This window comes from Nyctereutes procyonoides, unplaced genomic scaffold (assembly GCF_905146905.1).
Source record: "Nyctereutes procyonoides isolate TBG_1078 unplaced genomic scaffold, NYPRO_anot_genome, whole genome shotgun sequence".
Classification (NCBI taxonomy): Eukaryota; Metazoa; Chordata; class Mammalia; order Carnivora; family Canidae; genus Nyctereutes; species Nyctereutes procyonoides.
The window spans coordinates 36,902,311-36,921,210 of record NW_026575134.1 but is presented as its reverse complement, the minus strand read 5'-3'; the positions used below and the strand labels follow the sequence as shown (position 1 = coordinate 36,921,210).

General features: G+C 48.1%; 1 protein-coding gene across 1 annotated transcript in view; it reads right to left on the bottom strand.

The window, feature by feature from the left end:
- The window catches only part of OSBP (oxysterol binding protein), a 34,384-nt gene extending 17,379 nt beyond the window's left edge, over positions 1–17,005 (bottom strand). Inside the window, exons 1-7 of the mRNA XM_055300872.1 lie at positions 16,534–17,005; positions 11,944–12,152; positions 9,645–9,895; positions 4,224–4,422; positions 3,916–4,018; positions 3,541–3,595; positions 3,229–3,360 (exon numbers count right to left, since the gene is read on the bottom strand). Of these exons, the coding sequence (XP_055156847.1) occupies positions 3,229–3,360; positions 3,541–3,595; positions 3,916–4,018; positions 4,224–4,422; positions 9,645–9,895; positions 11,944–12,152; positions 16,534–16,916 (1,332 nt within the window). The 5' untranslated portion in view covers positions 16,917–17,005. The remainder of the gene's footprint in view (positions 1–3,228; positions 3,361–3,540; positions 3,596–3,915; positions 4,019–4,223; positions 4,423–9,644; positions 9,896–11,943; positions 12,153–16,533) is intronic.
- Between the last annotated feature and the right edge of the window lie 1,895 nt (positions 17,006–18,900).

Here is an 18,900-nt window from a genome sequence, read left to right as displayed (position 1 = left end):
AAAACCTCTCATTGGCAGAGTTTCAGGCCACGTGAAGTAATGCTTGCATGCATGTTGAGGAAAATGGGATGGGTATGTGCTCCACGGGTGGCTACAAGACATATGGGCACAGCCTGGGCCTAGAATCAGTGCATCCTTAAGCCCTAGCTCTTCTTCACACTCACACTCACACACACACACACACACACACACACACACTCACACACTGCCCTGGCCACCAACAACTGTTTCAGGAACTCAAGTTTCTCTAAAGGCACCAAGCTTTTCATATTGGTCATTTTATCACCCAGAGGCCCAATAGGGAAACAAATGAATCCGCGAATTAAAGCAGAAGGAAGGAAGGAATTCATTACACGGCTGATGGAGACTTAGCCGGCCGAGGAAGACAATTTGGAGATCACAACAGCAGGAGGCCATGAGCACGGGGCTGGAGGAACAAAGAGAGGCAGTGGTAGAACCATGGCGCAGAGGCCAGAGGCCAGAGGCACTCGGCAGTAGCTAAAGCCTCAGGGGGCCTGTCCAATGGAAACCAAAGCCACACAGCCATTGCCAAAGCACTGCCCAGGAGAGAAGGCATGGCCAGGGTCCCCCGCAAACTCCTACTGGTGCCTCACCCTGATGGAGCCCAGCCGGGTGCCAAAGCCCGGAAGCCTGAGAAATAGTCTAGAGGAACCAGCTCTCCCGTGATGCATCGCAGCGCAGGCAGAGGGCGAGGACTAGAGCTTTGGGCAAACAGGCAGAGAACCACACACCTGCCATGGCAATGTCAACAAGGAACTAGTGGTAAAGGAGACAGCGAGGTCACCCATATTCAGAAGCTATTTCTGAGCAGGGACTGCCTTTCCCGCTTACCTCCCCACTACTTTTTGTAAGACACCAGGAAAGTGGGGCTTCTTTTTAGGCCCCCAGTAAACCAATGCTTTTATGTGTCTATAGGGTGCTAACTCATGGCCTTTTCTTGTTAACAGTTTTCTAACAAAAGTCCTACACACTTCCATTTAAATCTATTTGTTTTCTAAGACCCAGTTAATTAATTACTTCAACATTTGCTAAATAGTATATGTGCCAGGCACTGGCTAAGCATCAAAGATATGAAGACCAGGGCAGCCCCGGTGGCACAGCGATTTAGCGCCGCCTGCAGCCCAGGGTGTGATCCTGGAGACCTGGGATCAAGTAGCACGTCGGGCTCCCTGCATGGAGATTGCTTCTCCCTCTGCCTGTGTCTCTGCCTCTGTGTGTGTGTGTGTGTGTGTGTGTGTGTGTCTCTCATGAATAAATAAAATATTTTAAAAAAAAGATATGAAGACCAGTAAGACACAGTCCCTACCCAAGAGGAACGCAGTCTGTGGAGAGGCAGAAGGCACGTTGGTCCCTGAGACCCAAGAGGGGAGGAGAATACTTTCTGTATGCTACCCGCCCCCTCCATTCTTTCCTTCTTCTGCAAGAAAACAGAACCCCCCAATGTTTAACTAGGCCATGCCACTGACAGTAGGAATCTTCCTTTCCAGCTAGCTGTGGCCATATAACTAAGTTCTGGCCAGAGACTGAAGTGAAACTAGTTCATGCAACTTCCAGGAAGCACTCGTAAAAGACAGGGCATGCCCTTCTCTTCCCTTCTTTTTGCTGACTGGAATGAGACGCTGATGGTCCCAGCTGGAGCAGCCACTTCAGACTTAGAAACTGAGGCCACAGATAGCAGAGCAACAGGATAGAAAGAAGCCCAGTCCTGAGATTGTAGAGAATGGTACCAGCCCTGGATCCCCAACTTCTGGACTTTAACACGAGAATGAGTTAAGCTAGTATTTGTTTAAAGCAGGGGTTGGCCAGCTTTTTCTGTAAAAGGTTTGATAGTAAATATTTGTATGGCCCTCAAAGCCTAAATATTTACTATCCCATATGACACTGCCATATGGTCTCTGTCATAGCTTCTCAACACTGCTATAGGATGAAAGCAGCCAGACAATAAATTGCATGAATGACAGTCACCGTGTATCAACACAACTTGAGGGGCACTAACATCTAAATTTCATGTAATTTTCACATCATGTCCTCTTTTCCATTCTTTTGAAATATTTAAAAATACAAAAACCCTTCTTAGTTTGCGGGCTGCATAGATAGCAGCCAGATTTGGCCTTGAGGCCCACAGTTTGCAAACCCTGGGTTTAGACAAACAGATTTTGGCTTTGCTTCTTTAAATTGATCCTATGTGTAACAGACACACTATGTGTACAACACCAGGCAGATGGTAGGCACTCAGTAAATGCTCATGTAATGAGTGAGCAATGTTGGAACACAACCTGTTGGAACACAAGGCAGAGCCAACTCACCCTGACCGGATGCATGGGTGAAAGCTTGCTAAAGAGATAATGGTAGAGCTGAATCCTGAAGGCTATTAGCCACAGAAAAAGAGAAGCGGCAAGGGTGAGTGGGGAGCTGATGAAAGTTTGGGCAGAAAGAGCAGTCTGTGCAAATGACCTAAGGGGGAGAAAAACCAAGATGCCTCCGCATACCTGAACGTGACTCTGAATGACTAGATCACCAGTGTAGGTGGAGCCCGGTCCAAGGGAGGAAGTACCAGGCCCACTAAAGAATCTGGACTACTCTCAAAGCCAAAAAGGATCCAGTTAAGGATTTTAGGCAAAGGAGTGACATGACTACGTTTGTAATTTTAAAAAGGTCATTTTGGCAGCAGTGAGGACAGACTGGAGGAGGGCAAGACAGGAGGCAAGGAGGTCAGTCCAAACACCAACTTCATCATGGAGATGGTCCTCATCTTCCCATAGTGAACGGACTGTTTTTTGCTCCTATGCTTCTGTGCTTTCCCAAGCTGTGTATGGCCAGCACCTCCCATTAGCGCTACCATAGAGAGTAAAATTCTGTACCTGTCTGCACTTCTGTTTTCAGCTACATGCTTTTAGAAAAACATAAACTATGCTAGATTTATTTGTACATGCCCCCAGCAAACCGAGCTTAGGAATCTGCTCATATATAACTGCCATTAAACAAATGCATCTGATTCTAAGTGATCTGGAAACACACCAGATCTACAGATTACATTAAAGCGGCTGATTCTCAGGCACAGTTTATGATTATAAGGGTAACAAAGGCCATGCCACACACACAAACCGCCTCTCAAGGGCGTGGGACCATCACGGCAGCACTCTTCCCACTAAGGCCCAAGAGGCCCGAGAGGCTCTCTGGGCAGGCCCAGATGTGCAGGAACCTCACCGGCATGGGGATCTTTGAGAGTTCTTTTCCAATGCAGTTCTTCATGATGCTCCATAAATTGAGGCTATAGTTTGGCTTGTATGGTATTCTAGTTCTCTTTTCCTTCTTGGTCTCTTCCAGTTGATGCTTGTACTAAGGGCAAAAACAGGGCCATTCAATCATCCACAAGGAACAGAATACCCAGTATTTATAACCTTCCCTCCCACCCCCCACCCCCCGTTTAAAAAAAGAATCAGTATCTCACAGTGCCTTATAAGCAAATCCTTGGGAATCACACCGTCCCTCACCCGATGGCACCCAAATGAGAGTCACCTGTTCATCCAGGCTGATGTCACTGCTGGCCCCACTGATGTTGCTGCCAGTACGTCTACACAGGTGGGAAACATGTGAGAATCAGAACAAAGATCAACAACTATAGTTGGGTCCTCGCCAGGTCTCTACAAAGCGGAATGCAAAGCACGTTGTGCAAACTTCGGAACGGGTGACTAAATGACAACACTTAGAATATGCATGAATTTAAACATCTCTGGAGAACCTGCTCATGTAAACAAGTTGGCAGTTTTCCACTCATTTAAGGAAGAGTCCAGATCTTGGTTAACATTGACAACTTCAACAATCCAACTGAAACATTTCTCAACTTTGATGGTCAAGATGTGTTCATTTTGGGGTGAGTCACGGACAACTTACTTGTGGCCCAAGTTTTCAGGCATAGTGATGATCTCAGGAGCATCAAAAAACTCATTCTCATCATCTTCATCACTCATGTCTCCTTTGCCAGAACAGCACTGATCTGCAAGGAGAGGAAAACCATTTGTTTACTTTGGCTCTATTTACCAAAAACCCAGCAGGATCTTTACCATGCTGACTACCAACATGGCAACACATGGTAGAACCAGAAATAAACAGCTCTAATTCCCTGGCACAGGTCACTGATCCTGGAGAGTTTGCAGTTCTTCTATCAACAGCAGAAAACCACCTGGCTCATAGCGACCTACCTTTTCCAGAACCAGCACTGCCAGGAGTGTTTGCCGGCAGCACGGTGGCCCCCCGGAAGGCCCTCTCCAGGTGATTGTGTTGCTTTGCCAGTTGCTCCAAGGTCTCTTCCAGCCGGATACGCTGGTCTCTTTCGTACTGAAGGGACTTCTGCCATTTCTTACTATGGGTCTGGGCTAACATGAGGAAATCTCTACAGGCCTGTGTGGAGAAAGGGTTGTGTCAGCTCAACGCAGCTAGTCAGAGATTTCCCTCAGGTCTCTGTCAGCCCATTAAGTAACCTTGTTCTAGGAACTTTAGCAAATTACAGTAAAAGACTCCTTGTTATTCTACAGTATCAGGGACAGCCAGCTCCATGATGAAATCAAGGTCAACGCCAGAAAAAAAAAAAAACTGAACATGGTTGTCATGGTTCTTTTATATATTCCTAGTCATGGGACTAAAAAATGCCAAGTGAGCAGCAAACCCAGACTAAGTATTTGTGGCAAGATCGCAAAGGACTATGTGAACTGAACCAAAAGAAGCAATACTAACTAAAGGAAAAGATGAGAAGCAGAGGGTAACTGCTTTCAGTATATTCCTGACCACACTCACACACTGGTCACAAAGTTGATGAATTCAGATGCTGAGAACAGGGAGTCTGCCTTGAATTAGATCAAATTGGGAAAAGTAACTGGTTTTTATTTTTGAAGAGATACAGGTAACCTTAAAAACTAGAAGCCTACCTGAGGCATCAAAGAAGGGATCTACAGACAAAACACAGACCTGATCACATTATCCCCTTCACTGGCTCCCCACTGAGAACCTAACTATTGGGTTGAACGTCCAGGGCCCTTCAGGTGGCCACCACTTGCCTTGGATCCTCCTCCTCAGGCAGTCGGACCTACCCCTGCACCTGATGGTGGAGCCACACTGACTGGCTCGCCATCTCCTGGACACACAGTTCTTTTGGGCCTGCTACTGCACGCATATGCTAGTTGTGTTGCCAGGAATGCCCTTTCCTACCCACTTCCTCAACTTGGCCAAGTCCTCTCCATTCAAGATCTATGGCAAATGTTACTTCTTCGATAATTTCGTAAGCTGCCAATCTCTCCTGTGCATTTCCATAGCACTTTGTGCACACTTGTTTTAAATCATCCACAGCAGTATTGTGACTGATTTTGTCTCTCCAGGTGGATTATGAGTGACCTGAGGATACCATTTATACCCTAATTATATACATCTCTCCAAATCCGAACTTAGTTGCTCTGTACATACTAGGAGCCTGACAAAACCTGCTTAATAATGAAGGAGGCAATGTAAGCTTAGAAGTCTATGCCCTGTTATGGAGAAACTAAAAGGTAAACAGATTATCTACTCCCATGGTCTCAACCTTTGCCTATAGGCTAATGATTACAAAATCAGTAATTCCAGCTCTGCATTCATGGAGGCAGAATATCCAACTGTCTGTCCAATGGTTCAAGGTGATCTCAAAATCATTGGATCCCAGAGTGAACTCACCACGTTCCCTTTCGGACTCTGCTTCTCCCTTGGGTGTTTACTCTCCATGCCAGGAACAGTACCAGGGCCCTTTCCCCTGCCCAAGCAAGTAAACTAGGAGGCACCCTGGATTCTTAATTTTTCTTCCCTCCCCACTTCCGATTATCAAGTCTTAGTGATTCTTCTTTAATATTTCTGGGGTCTGTGTACACTTCTTTCCATCCTCCACACCCAGAGGAGTTCTACTTGTGTTGGGGCTGTCATCACAGCTCCATCCAACTATCTAGCTATGGAATTTGGGGCAAGTTATTTATTTAACCCATCTGTGCCTCATCTGTAAATAAAAAATGATGGCAACTATCTCAGAGTTGTCGCTTTATGTGTAAAGCACTTAGAAATCTGAGGCTTACAGCGTTCAATAAGGTGTTAGCTATTATAATTAAGCCTGCATCAAAATCGGTCTTATCCTCTTCTAATCCACTCTACCAAGCCCATTTAGTAGGATCTGTACCCCATCCCCTCCCCCACACTTAATCCCTGCCAGCCTTATCTCTAGCTACTTCCTTGTTCTAACCCTCAATTAGTCACTTCCAGACTTTGGGAGAGAGGAAAGGGATCCACATAAGCCACACCTCTACCTAGATCAATTCTTCTCCTTCATTTCTTTTACAGATGCTGACCGGATACTGACCGTAACTAAAGTTTAGTGAAAGACAAAAGACAATGATACGTTAGGCACTTTGCTGAACCCTTTACAGTAATTGTCTAATAGAAGCCTTTCAACAATCCTTTGAGCAACTACTGGTATCATCACCATTTACAGAAAAGAAATTGAGTTCACAGAGGAAGCTGGTTATGTAGATAGTTAGCTAAGGCAGCTGGACTTCAGGGCCTCAAGCTCTACATTGTCTTTTTTCATAGGAAGACTCTCTCTTGTCTTTCAGAACTTAGAGGAGGAGTAACCTTCTCTAATCTGCCTGGTCTGAGATCAATACCTCCAATGTACCACGTCATCACAGCCTGTGCTCCTTTCTATCATGGCACTTGCCACACTCTATAATGGTCCGTTTACTTCTCTGGCACTTCACTAGAGAATAATCTCCTGGAGGGCAAGGGCCACAGCCACATTTGCTTTTTTTTTTTTTTTTTAATATTTTATTTATTTATTCATGAGAGACACACACAGAGAGAGAGAGAGAGAGAGAGAGAGGCAGAGGGAGAAGCAGGCTCCACGCAGGGAGCCCGACGTGGGACTCGATCCTGGGACTCCAGGATCATGCTCTGGGCTGAAGGCAGGCACTAAACTGCTGAGCCACCCAGGGATCCCCCACCCTGGAGAAGCTTTCTATCCCCTTGCACAGTGCCTAGAACAGAGATGGTACTCAACAGATGTTTGCTGAATAAGCAAATAGGTACACTAACAGCATCAAATTTATTTCCCTGGTTAGACTTTTAGATTCTTCTTAGTAGTAAGAACAGCTATGTCCTGGGCAATCAAGAAATTGAGTGAAATGTATTCCTCCTTTGATAAAACTGCCTGTTTTGAGAGGTGAAGTTAGCATGTTAACATTGAGGCCTTGGCACTATCACCTAAAAAATATCAAGGAAACAACATAAGGATAAAAAATGCATTTCAAGCAGCAACCAGCTCTGAGGGAGGCAAAGGCAGTGCACTGGAGAGAAGAGAATGAAAAAAAACAGAACTTACCTCTGATTTCCAAAGGATCGTTATCTTTTTTTTTTTATTTATTTATTTATGATAGTCACAGAGAGAGAGAGAGAGAGGCAGAGACACAGGCAGAGGGAGAAGCAGGCTCCATGCACCGGGAGCCCGACGTGGGATTCGATCCTGGGCCTCCAGGATCGCGCCCTGGGCCAAAGGCAGGCGCCAAACCACTGCGCCACCCAGGGATCCCCCCCTTTTTTTTTTTTAAAGATTTTATTTATTTATTCATAGACAGAGAGAGAGAGGCAGAGACACAGGCAGAGGGAGAAGCAGGCTCCACGCTGGGAGCCCGATGTGGGACTCGATTCCAGGATCACAACCCCAGGCCGCAGGCGGTGCCAAACCACTGCACCACCGGGGCTGCCCAAGGATCGTTATCTTTGACATAAACTCTAAACATTTACAACATGGGGAAGAACAACCCCCCAAGGAACAAAGATGGAACTTTCTTTGAAAGAAAAATCCAGACTGAGTTTCAGTTTTATGAGAAATTTTTTAATCAAGAGATGTCTGACTTAGTTAATTTTTCCACATCAGAGGAGAAGAGGAACTGCCATGGAGCAGGGATAAAGGCAACATCCAGTGTCAGGAGACTGTTGTCTCCTGAGCTGTTCCATTTAAAAAGTACCTTTATTTACTATTGGTCAACTGACCTGATTTATGAGGTTCTCCTGATCATAAGAGGACCTGAAAAACAGGCACACAGTCACTGAGAAGTAAGTGGGACAATTTGGAAAAAGAGCACATGATTAGGCATTAGAAACACCAGCATTTGTGCTGATCAGCAGACCAGTCCTGGGAGATAGCTGAGCATCCTTAAGTGGACAAAAATGATTAGTCTCTTCTACCTGGTGTGTGAATCAGAGCACTGAAGAAAACGTTCAACATTTCGGCAAATGATATGAAAGTCAAGGTCATCACAACTTTCTATTGAGTAACAAAGGGGTTTTAAGTGTGAAAAAATGAATTTTCCCCTGGTCACAAGACCTTTGATCTCTAGAAGCCACGTGGACTAAACTAGTTCCAAGCAGACGTCTTAGTATCACTTCCTGAACAAGGGAAAATCTGGCCCCAGTGAATTAATATCATCCCATTTAATTGGACAGGGGAAAAACCAGCATAACTCCTTTCTCAGAATACTCTTCTCACTTGCCTTAGGAAACATCCTCTGGTGTTTTTGTGTGCAAGTTAACTGAAACAACTTGCCAGGTGAGAATCAGTCACCAGTAGAGAAGAAACAGTGCTGTTTATCTTATTTTAATTTTTTAAAAAGATTTTTAATTTATTTTAGAGAGAGAGAAAGTGAGAGACAGAGTACAAGCAGAAGAGGAGGGGTGGAGGGAGAGAGAGAAGCAGACTCCTCACTGAGCAGGGAGCCTGACAAGGGCTCCATCCCAGGATCCCGGAATCATGATCTGAGGCAAAGGCAGACACTCAACTGACTAAGGCACTCAGGTACCCTGAGACAGTAGTGTTTTATTAAACTATGTATTCACTTCATACCTATCAGCCAGTATCTGAAATATATCCCAGATGCCCGCAGTGCTCTGAGTTTACCTAGAGCCCAGTGCTCAAGCAACTGAAGCATTCCACATGCCACTAACAGCCACCCAAAGCTGGAGTCATGAGGAGGCAGGACCACCGGTCCCTTCTTGTTGAAAGCAAAGTACCCAAATTTGAGCACTTTGTCCAGGACCCAGAACTACCTCTGAAATCAAGGACTACAGATGGGACTAACTAGTATTATAAAGTTCTCCCTAATACCTGGCTGGCCTCACTTACCACACTGTAGGCCAGATGCACTAGCAAAGTACCTGCAGCTCACACACCGCAGTGGAAGGGATCCTTGGAGATCACTCACATCCAACAAATCAAGTTAGATAAGAACAAATAAATAAAACCACAACCCACAGAGGTTAGGAGACTCTATTCCCATCACCATCAGAGGTCCTGCTGGCTACAGAAGTAAGGCTAGACTCCGGACTCCTCACTCATTCCCAGGCTGGAGTAGACTGTCAGAGCAGAGTGTGAAAGTCATTCCATTGGTGCAGCCTGTTCTATTTCATGCAACAAGAAATGTGACTCGAATCCCCTGAGCAGTGAAGCAGGACCTACTGTTCTGTGCTTTGTCAGTGACAATTTTCCCTGGCATCCGGGGAGAATTACCCTTGGAAGAGGGAAAGAATGAAAAGGCCACACAAGCGCCATCTGCACTTACATTGATCATGGCATTGGATGTTATCCTAAAGAGTGTGGCCCGTTCGTTGACCTGCTTGATCTTCTCATTGCTCTCAGCAGGCAACCGCAGGGCCTCCAGCTCGCTGAGGGAGCGCTGCAGCGCTGTGCCGTGCTTGGCTATCAGGTCGTTGCACGTGGTCAAATCCTCCACTTTGCTGGACAGCGTCCGGAGGGTATTCTGGAGCTCCGTCTTGTCCGTTTGTGAGACAGACTCTTCATCTCCTGACTCATCTGTAGGAGCCAAAAGGTGAGTGATAAGGCTCCTTAAGTGACTCCAGAGCTAAGAGTCAGACCCAGCCAGCTCTGTCCACAACTAAACCAGCAGGCCTCATGCTGTGCATTCAGATCACCTGAGAGCTTGCTGTCACCAGACAACATGACTAGGATGCGGTCCACAGCCCACCTGTACCACAAACACCCAGGGTGGTCCTTCCTTTTTGTCCTCCAGGGCACACAAGTGCAAGCATGTATTTCACTCATGCTTTTCTTTTTCCTTGCAGTTTTACTGAGTCATAACTGACATACAGCACTGTATAAGCATAATGATTTGACCAACATATATTGCTAAATGATGACCACAAAAAATTTACTAGCATCCATCTTGTCATATAGACACACACAAAAAGGAAAAAATGTTTTTTCCTTGTGATGAGAACTTCTACAATGTACTCTCTTAGCAATTATCAAATATACCATATAGTGTTAACTGTAGTCATCATATTGTATGTTACATCCCCAATATTTACTTATAACTAAAAGTCTGTCCACCTACATTCAATTTCCCCATCCCCCACCCCTGGGGATCTTCTTCAAGGTGCCAAGGCTCTGGCCCCACCACAGAAATCGATTTGGCTGATGTGAAGCAAGGCCCAGGAACCTGCATTTTGAATAAGCTGCCCAGGCCATTCCAATGCACACTGATGTTTGACAACCAATGATCCCTGCAAGACAGAATGGAGAAGCTAAATGGCTCCTGGGATTGGAAATGAACAGATGAGCCCTGTAACTCAAGTCTGAGGATTCCAATCTAGTCCAAGCTGATCATTACTTCCAAATCCACCACCATCCATTGGGTGATGGGCAAGCCCTGTATGAAGTGGGTTGAGAATCGCAGTCTGGCTCTTTGTAAATAATGTCCACATCACCAAAAGACTCAGTAAATTTACCTTCTCCAAAGGAGACCTCAGGAACGTTGTGATGAATTCATTTGACACTAAAGCCACCCCTGCATTGAAAGCAATGCAAGGTCCTCTATGAAAGGACCCTCCAAGTAGTGTGTCAAATAGAGAGCTATGTTGTACCTCTCACTATTACGTTTATACCCAACACTCTGCAACTGCAAAATGCTTTTCTAGCAATGTCACTTCCTTTGGGGGAGCTAACATCGGCACTCAAACCAAAACAAAAGAAAGAAGAAAAGGCCTTCCCTATCTGCTAGTCCAAGAGGCAGGACTAAAGTCAAAATACAACCCATTACAAAAAAACCTCACAAAGCAGTGAATTTTCCTTTCACTGTTTAAAAGATATTAAATACGGTGTGGGAGAGGACAGGGGATAAGAAAACAAGAGATGAACAAAAACCAGCAGGTAATCACCCTGGTCAGCTCTGAGTGGATGAGCTCAATGTGATTAAACTATCAATAAGTGGGGCATGGGAAATCCTATGATTTTCCTTGAAGAAAAATCAAAACCTGGTTAGATCGCTCTTTTTCGTGAAATTAAAGTAGCAAAATGAAGAGTTTTCATGGAAAGTATCCCATCTAATGTTTCTTGCAATCTACAAAGACTGTCTGTTTCAACTCCATTAAAAGATCCTTAAGTAAGAAAACACCATGAGAAAAAGAAGTAAAGATAGAACCAAACCATGAGTTGTAATAATCATAAGATGGCCCTAGCAATAAAATATTTCTTTCTTGAAATGTTAAGATAGTCAAATGGCATTAGCCAAAAGGATAACCATCATGGCTCTAGGACAGAATTTCTCAAACTCTGTACTACTGACATTTGGGCCCAGATAACTCTGTTGGGAGGGGTGTCCTGTGCACTGGAGGAGGCTTAGCAGCCTCCCCAGCCTCCAGTCACTGGAGGCCCAGAGTACCACCGTCCCTCAGCTATGACCACAAAAACACCTCCAGACACTGCCTGATGACCCCTGCAGGGCAGAACTGGCTGCAGGTGCACACCACCAACCCAGGAGAAATGTTGCATAATGAGGAGAAGCCTGAGTCATCTAGGAGATGGTGATAGTGTCTAGGAGGGGCAAATAGGAAGCTCCCTACCCGATTCTGCCAGCATCTTCACAGCCTTTGCCTTGGCCAGTTCCAGGGCGGTGACCCAGCGCTGCCGCTCCACTTCCGAGCTGGCCTTCAGATGGTAGGTCTGAGCGCCCCCATTGGAGATGATGAAGTTGCACGAGTCTTCCACGGTGATGTTGGCTGTGGCGAGGTTGATGGTACCCCGGCAGGTGTGTCTCATTTCAGCCTTTGACCTGCAATAACGAGACAAAGGCAAGCCAAGTGGAAAGTGGATGGGTGGTTTATCCTTCACCACCTTCCTTGTCTTCTCGTAGCTCTAAGTCTTCCGAAAATACAGCAGCCTTGGGAAACAGCAAGCTCTACGATTTCCCTCACACAGCTCCCTAAAGTTCCAGAAACGACCAGTTGGGATTTCCTTTCACAGACATTAAGTGGGGTTTCTGAGTCAGACTGTATTGCTCTGCTGTTCCTCTCACCCTCGGCTTTTTAGAAATAGCCTTCACAGAAGTTTAATGACATACACTGTTAATTCAGCAATTTTAAGTGTGTAATGCAGTGAGTTTTGACAAATGTATACAATTGTGTCACCACCTCCACAATCAAGATATAGAACATGTCCATCATGCCATAAAGTTCCCTCGTGCCCTTTTGTAGTCAGGGATTACTTCTTATTTAGCAAGTTATAATTATAAAATAGAGGTTTATAAACTCATGCAACATAATTTTTTATAACAATCTCACTCCCTCAGAGGAAGAATAGCTCCATTTTACACACACTGAACCACCGCCCTCCCCCCAACTACAACTCAGCCCAAATGAGAACTGTCACACTACGCTTAGAATTATATTGCATAAGCATAAAGAGCACTGAGATGCTCAGGGTACTAAATATTGACTACAGCACAAATGATATGAAAGAGGAAAAACTAGCCTTCTGGGGGAGTTAAGAAAGAATAATCATAGAAGAGTCACCAGGTAGTATAATCTTTTGGGAATGTGTTCTTTCCAAAGATCCACTGACCTCTATTGGTAGGGACTCCTAAGCCATCCTATTAATAGCTAAGAAAGATTCAGCAAATCTGTTCTCAGAGGATTGGGTGTAAAAATTTTCCCCATCTCTACTGACAGTTCTATTAATAGACTAACTTTTGAACTTTGCATCACTATTTGGTGGCAACAAGCTACTTCACATAAAATACCAAGCTGTTAGCACAATTGAGTATACCTTGCAAATTGAGCTGATTTTCCCACTACCTGCTGGTTATGCCCAGAAACCTGCATGTTGAGACCACAGTTTTCCCTGACCAACTTGGAACATAAAGAGGTCAAAGTCCTTTGCCAACTGCCAAAGTGCAGAGCAGAGCCATTTCCCTTTCACTGGAGCCAAGTGACCCAACACACCTGGCACATCCAGAATTCCTGCATGCCAGAAATGACACACACCCCATCTCCAGAAACTAAGTCTTGGTATGTTTGAGAAAGTGTTTACTGTGCTTAGGAAGACAGATTTGCTATTGTTCAGTGTGTCACATGAAACTGGTTTTTCTTCCCCAAATGCACAAATGAGCAGTATGGGATGGCCAGGGGGGGGGTCTCAACGGCCTGAGCCATTTTCTACCGTCTGCACCTGCCACACTGTAATGTGAATCCCTGTTTTTTTTCTATTCTTACCTCCCTTCCCCCCCACCCCCAAGCTTCAGTTACATTATGAATAATGCAGGCTGAATTTCAGATCCGCAGCTGACAGGCCAGCTCACCCAGGCTTTCTACTCCAAAGGTGCTACTTGGACTTTGTACCACATTCCTGACAATCTGTTGGTACTTTTCACAAGCCACTTCCTAGGGAATCTCTTCTGCCTGGGTCATCTTTGTGAACCCACGGAGCTTCTCAAATCACATAAAGTCCGTAGCAGTTTTCGAAATACCAAGGAACCCTAGAAGTAAGGCAGGCTTGACTCAGGGGCTCTTGGGTTCAGGCAGATACACCTACGTTTATAAATGATTAGTGTACGGGCTGGAAAGGTATGATTTTCAGAGTGCAAGGTAAGTTCTTCAGGCACTACAGTATTAATTAAGTGGTACTTTCTGACTAGAAAGCACCCTTAAAAGGCCAGCCAAAATAATAACTCAGTCTCCGGAAGCTAGTCAGGAAAATGAATGCTAGGGCTCTGTCACCATGCATCTGGGAAGGCTGGAATTGTACATATGGTTTTTAAGTAATGGGATATCCATGTAACTGTGTACATAAGGAAGACTAGGATGGGTAAAAAGAGGGAAGTGGCCCGCCAAAGCCCATCAGGACAATTCATCACAGGATAATGGGTCTTGGAAGTACAGGATGTCAGTTAAAAAGAAAATCGTATTTTGTAAAAGGTGAATGGAGGATATGACAGGTTTTGGAGGCATGAAAGGCAGGAGGAATGACAATGTAGCTAAATAGCCCTAATGAGATGGGGACCTGAATAATTCTGTTAAGAAGAATAAACTACCAATAGAGTTGGTAGGAAGTACTCTGATGTGATTTTGAAGGTAGTACACAGATTTGATAACTGTTTCCTGTTGCCTGGTTGGTTTGTGGGTGGGACCATCCTAGCTGGCAAAGACAGGCCTATGCACATTTCCCAACATGTGGTTTGGTATGCTTTAGAAGGAGCTTGATCTGTAGTCAGACAGGTACCACTAGCTCTTGTAAGAGAGAAGTTGAAAGTGGTTACAAATACATGAAGAGATGGCAACATGTAAGTTCTTAATGTCCAGCCAAGATCAATATTGATTAAGACTGGTACTGATCAAAGAATCAACTGGCCTGAAGTGGATCTGGTAAGAACTTGAATGAGGAAATATGACCACACAAGTAAGGCCCTCAGCTGATACACAACTTCTAAAGATAAGCAATCAATGTTAATAGTGACTTACAAGATAAGTTAGGATATGAATCAATTGAACATTAGAATGATGGTCAGTGTAACAGGAAAACAGGAACTTAGGTAGCGGAAAACTTTGGAATACACTAAGAATATTAGATTAGATTTGTGATCTAATCTTAAACTGATCATCCTGGATGAGTACTTAGAAAGGTTAAAATTAAAATCAGTTCTGAATATAATAATGTAAATGATACAACTGTTCACAATGTGGCTGAAGCTGTGAGGACGTGCTAAGGCGTTTTCCACTGTCAGAGACTAGATAAGAATGTGTTCTTACTTCAACTCCCTCCAACTCCCACCTTCAATTTCCCCTCAAAATTCACTAAGAGCTGATACAATGGAGTTGATGGAAGAGATCCATTCACCCTAACTCTCCCGGCAGTAGAGTAACTACCTGCAGAAGAGGAGAAATAGAGTGAGGTGTTCTTAACAGCGTTTGGGGTCTCAAACGGAATGGTCTTTATAAAAAGACTTCAATGAGAATGCCATGATATTAAGAAGTCTCTCTTAAAGGAGACTTTTATACATTTTGTATAAAGTACACATTGTAAATGTGATCTAGAAACTTACTTGCTATAGGCAAGCAATGATCTCTATTATCTGATTGATTCATGTAACACTAACCTGGGTTTTAGGTTATGTTGGTGTGAAGAGAACTAGTTTCAAATCCTGACTCCTTAAGGCCTTGGGAGAAGTTGCTCAGCTAGGTCTCGGTTTCCTCATCAGTAAGATGGGAATGTCTCCTGACTCCCAGGATTATCCTTTGGAGTCAATGCAACCATCCACACTGTCCAGCACACGGGAAATGTTGATGTCCTGTCCCCAAACCCTGTATCCTGTCTCTAGGAACACGAGTAGCCAAAAAGCATGCTCCAGTTAGGGCAAGACTGTGAGTCACCATAAATATATACGAAACATTCCAAAACAAACACCGTGGAACAGAAGTCACTACACCAAAGACATGGCTTCTTCTTTTAATAAAACTTAAACCTAACCCACCGAAGCGACTCCAGAAATAACTGGATAGACCATTGAAATCATTCCCACGGGCGGGGGTGGGGGGGTGGGGGGGGGATCAGCGTAAATAAAAGCGGCACTAGAGTGCACATCTCCACTCCGGGCTGGCCAGAAGGTGAAAGCAGACGCCAAGTCTGGGAGAGATAAGGGAGACAAGGGGTGGATACCGAGGCCACCCAGTGCCTGGCGTCCTTGTGCCTGAACGTGGAGAGAGCAACGGCGGGTACATCAAGGGCTGCTGATAACCTTGAATTCTGGAGCCTGGGCAGAGACAGCTAAGGCTTGGGACTTTTCACAGTTAAGTTCCTTGAGAGCCACGCCTGGGCTTTGCTCTCCTCCACGCGCCCCTTCGCACCCACAGCAGCGCCTTCCTCGCAGAACTCATCACCGCACCGCGGTGCCGGTGGAACACAATGGAAGGGGAGACGCTCTCCGAACAATCGGAAAGGCCAGGGATCGAGGGGAAGGTACTGCACCGAGGGCGGGTAACCCAGCCGAGGGGGAAGGCCCAAGGCGTTCGCTTTCGCGAGGGTGGGCTCGCGTCGCCCGCTGTCAAAGCGCGCAGGTGGCGGAGAGGGGCCTGGGGCGACCTCGGCGGCGGGCCGGCTCCGGGGGCTGGCGGCGCGGGGCCCGGGGGCTGCGGTGGGGTCGGCGCCCCGGAAGCAGTTACCTGTAGTAGCTCAGGAGCCCGTTGCTCAGCACGAACCACCGCCGCTGGTAGCCTTTGATGTAATTGGTCCATTTGAAGAGCCAGCCCTCTCGAGCCGAGCCCGAGCCCCCGGCGCCCGAGCTGCCGGAGCCCCCCGCCGGCGGCGCAGGGGCCGGGCCCGCAGCCGCCACTCCCCCGGCGCCCGGGCCCGGGCCGCCTGCCGCCGCCGCCGCCGCCGCCGCCGCCGCGGTCACCGAGCCCAGCGCGGCCCCGGAGCCCGGCCCCGAGTCTCCGCGGCCGCCGCCGCCGCCTCCCACCACGGGGGGACCGGTGCCGCCGCCGCCCGGAGCCGCGATGGCCGCCGGGCCCGGCCCCACCACCCCTCTCAGCTCCGTCGCCGCCATGAGCCGCCGCCGCCCCGAGACACAGGGCCGGAACCGCCTACGAGAGCCGCCGTCGCCGCCCGGAGCGCCCCACACGGCTAGCGCATCAGCCGCGGCCGCACAGCGTCCCCGCCCCGCCAGGCCCGCCGCGGGAGGAGGGCTCGGCCGCCGGGAAGGAGGCAGCCGATTGGCGCCGCTGAGCGTCACTTGCGGAGGGCCCCCAGGACATTGGCACTTCTCTCGGGCCTGTCAGCGCACGCCGCCCAGTCAGAGCCCGGGGTGGGACGCGTCCTCCAGGCGCGCCGCTGATTGGCTTCGGCGAAGGCCAATCAGACTCGCGTGCGAGCCCATTGGTGGTTTCCCGCAGTCGAGACCGCAGAGTGTCCGGCCAATTCGGTCACCCATTGGCCAGGGCTTCCGCCACTCATTTCAGTTTGTGACCCCGTCACTGCCACGTCACCCCCTCCCGTCGCTCTGCGCTGCGTCCCTGTTTCCGCCCTTACGGATTGGTGGTTGGTTGGTGTCAGCCGCTCGGCCTTTGCTGCCATTTGCTGGACGAGCTGAGGAAAAAGGGAAGGCGTCTCGCTGCCACAGCCTCACTTGCCTTTCTCATTGGTTGGCGTGCACGTCACTCACACGTTGGCGGAGAGCCCGGACGGGGTTGGGAGACGGTTGGTTCCGGATACTGTCTGTGACCGCCGAAGCTTGGCGCTGCTGACCAATAGCAGAGAGGAGCTGGCTGGAGGCAACCAATAGAATCCGGGAAGCCCGCCAGGGGGCGTGCCCGCTCCTCCCAGCTTGTCTGGGTAGGTCGTGAGCGAGTCCTGTGCCCCAAAGCGATTTTTCCCGTAGGCGGCGGTGTTGGGGTCGCTGCTCCAGAGTTAAGACTCCTCGGTGGTTTCCTGTTTGGAAGAGGGACTCTCGGCAGTTAGCCGCGGCCTGTGTAGGGCCGCCTCCGGGCAGCCGGCTGGGAGCTGGAGGCCCGGATTCCTGCGGGGTCCACCGTCAGCTTCCCCGGTTCCCTCCTGGACCCAGGATGCACCTGACTCCCTTCCCGGGTTTGCTCATCAGCGCACCACACCCCTTCCCTCCGGGCCCTAGACTGTCCGCAGGCTCTTGTTAGAGCCCGTTGGGTTCTAACAGGTACCTGGAGGCCAGAAAAGGGGAAGTCGCGGCCAGCGCAGCTGTAGGAAAGGCAGAGCCGCTTCCGGCCGCACTCCCAAAACAAAGCCACAGGAAACCGGATCAAACCAGACTGGCCCGGGCTGGCTGATAAAGAAGGCTGGACCCCCCCACCCCGGCCCCGCTGTCACCCCCGCCCGAGCAAATACAGAAGAAAAGGCGTGAAACCCTGCTTTCAAGAAACCCCCGCCTCGTTAACTGTCAATAAATGGTAGAAACCCAAGCCCCGGCGTCGGTCCTGCCCCCAGCCCGCCTGCTCTCCCAGCCGCGGAGCGTGCTTGCAATCGGGTAAATTTTGCTGCTTGCACGGCCCGTCCACCGTGTCTGGTCTGTCCTTGAATTCTTTCTTGCAATGAGACCAAGAGCCTCCAGGGGCGTCCTTGCAGCGGGCCGGGCTGAGGCCTCAGGGCCCCGGGCTCCCCAGGGCACCGGCGGCGCCGTCTGGGGGAGCCAGGCGGGCGGAGGTGACGGCGCCCAGCGACCCTCTCCACCGGTGAGTCCCCAGCGCCCGCCTGCCGTTGTGCTGGAGAGCTGCTTGGTCCATCACCATTCCTCCTCGGCTCTGCTGTCGCTCTGGTCTACCTGGGAACCCGATGGTCTGCTAGCATTTATGAGAGACTCCTCTTCAGCGCTGAAGAATAAAGGGACACTTGCTCCTTGCAGTTGAAAGGCACTCCTAAGTGACCAAAAGTTGCATGGACGTGTCAGAGAGTATTTCCCAGGACGTGCAGCAGCCCCAAGGGGCTTTCCCTCTTACTGGTCATTAAAACTTTGGCTCATCTGGGTATGTACACAGGGCAGACCCTCCATGCTCCCAGCCCTC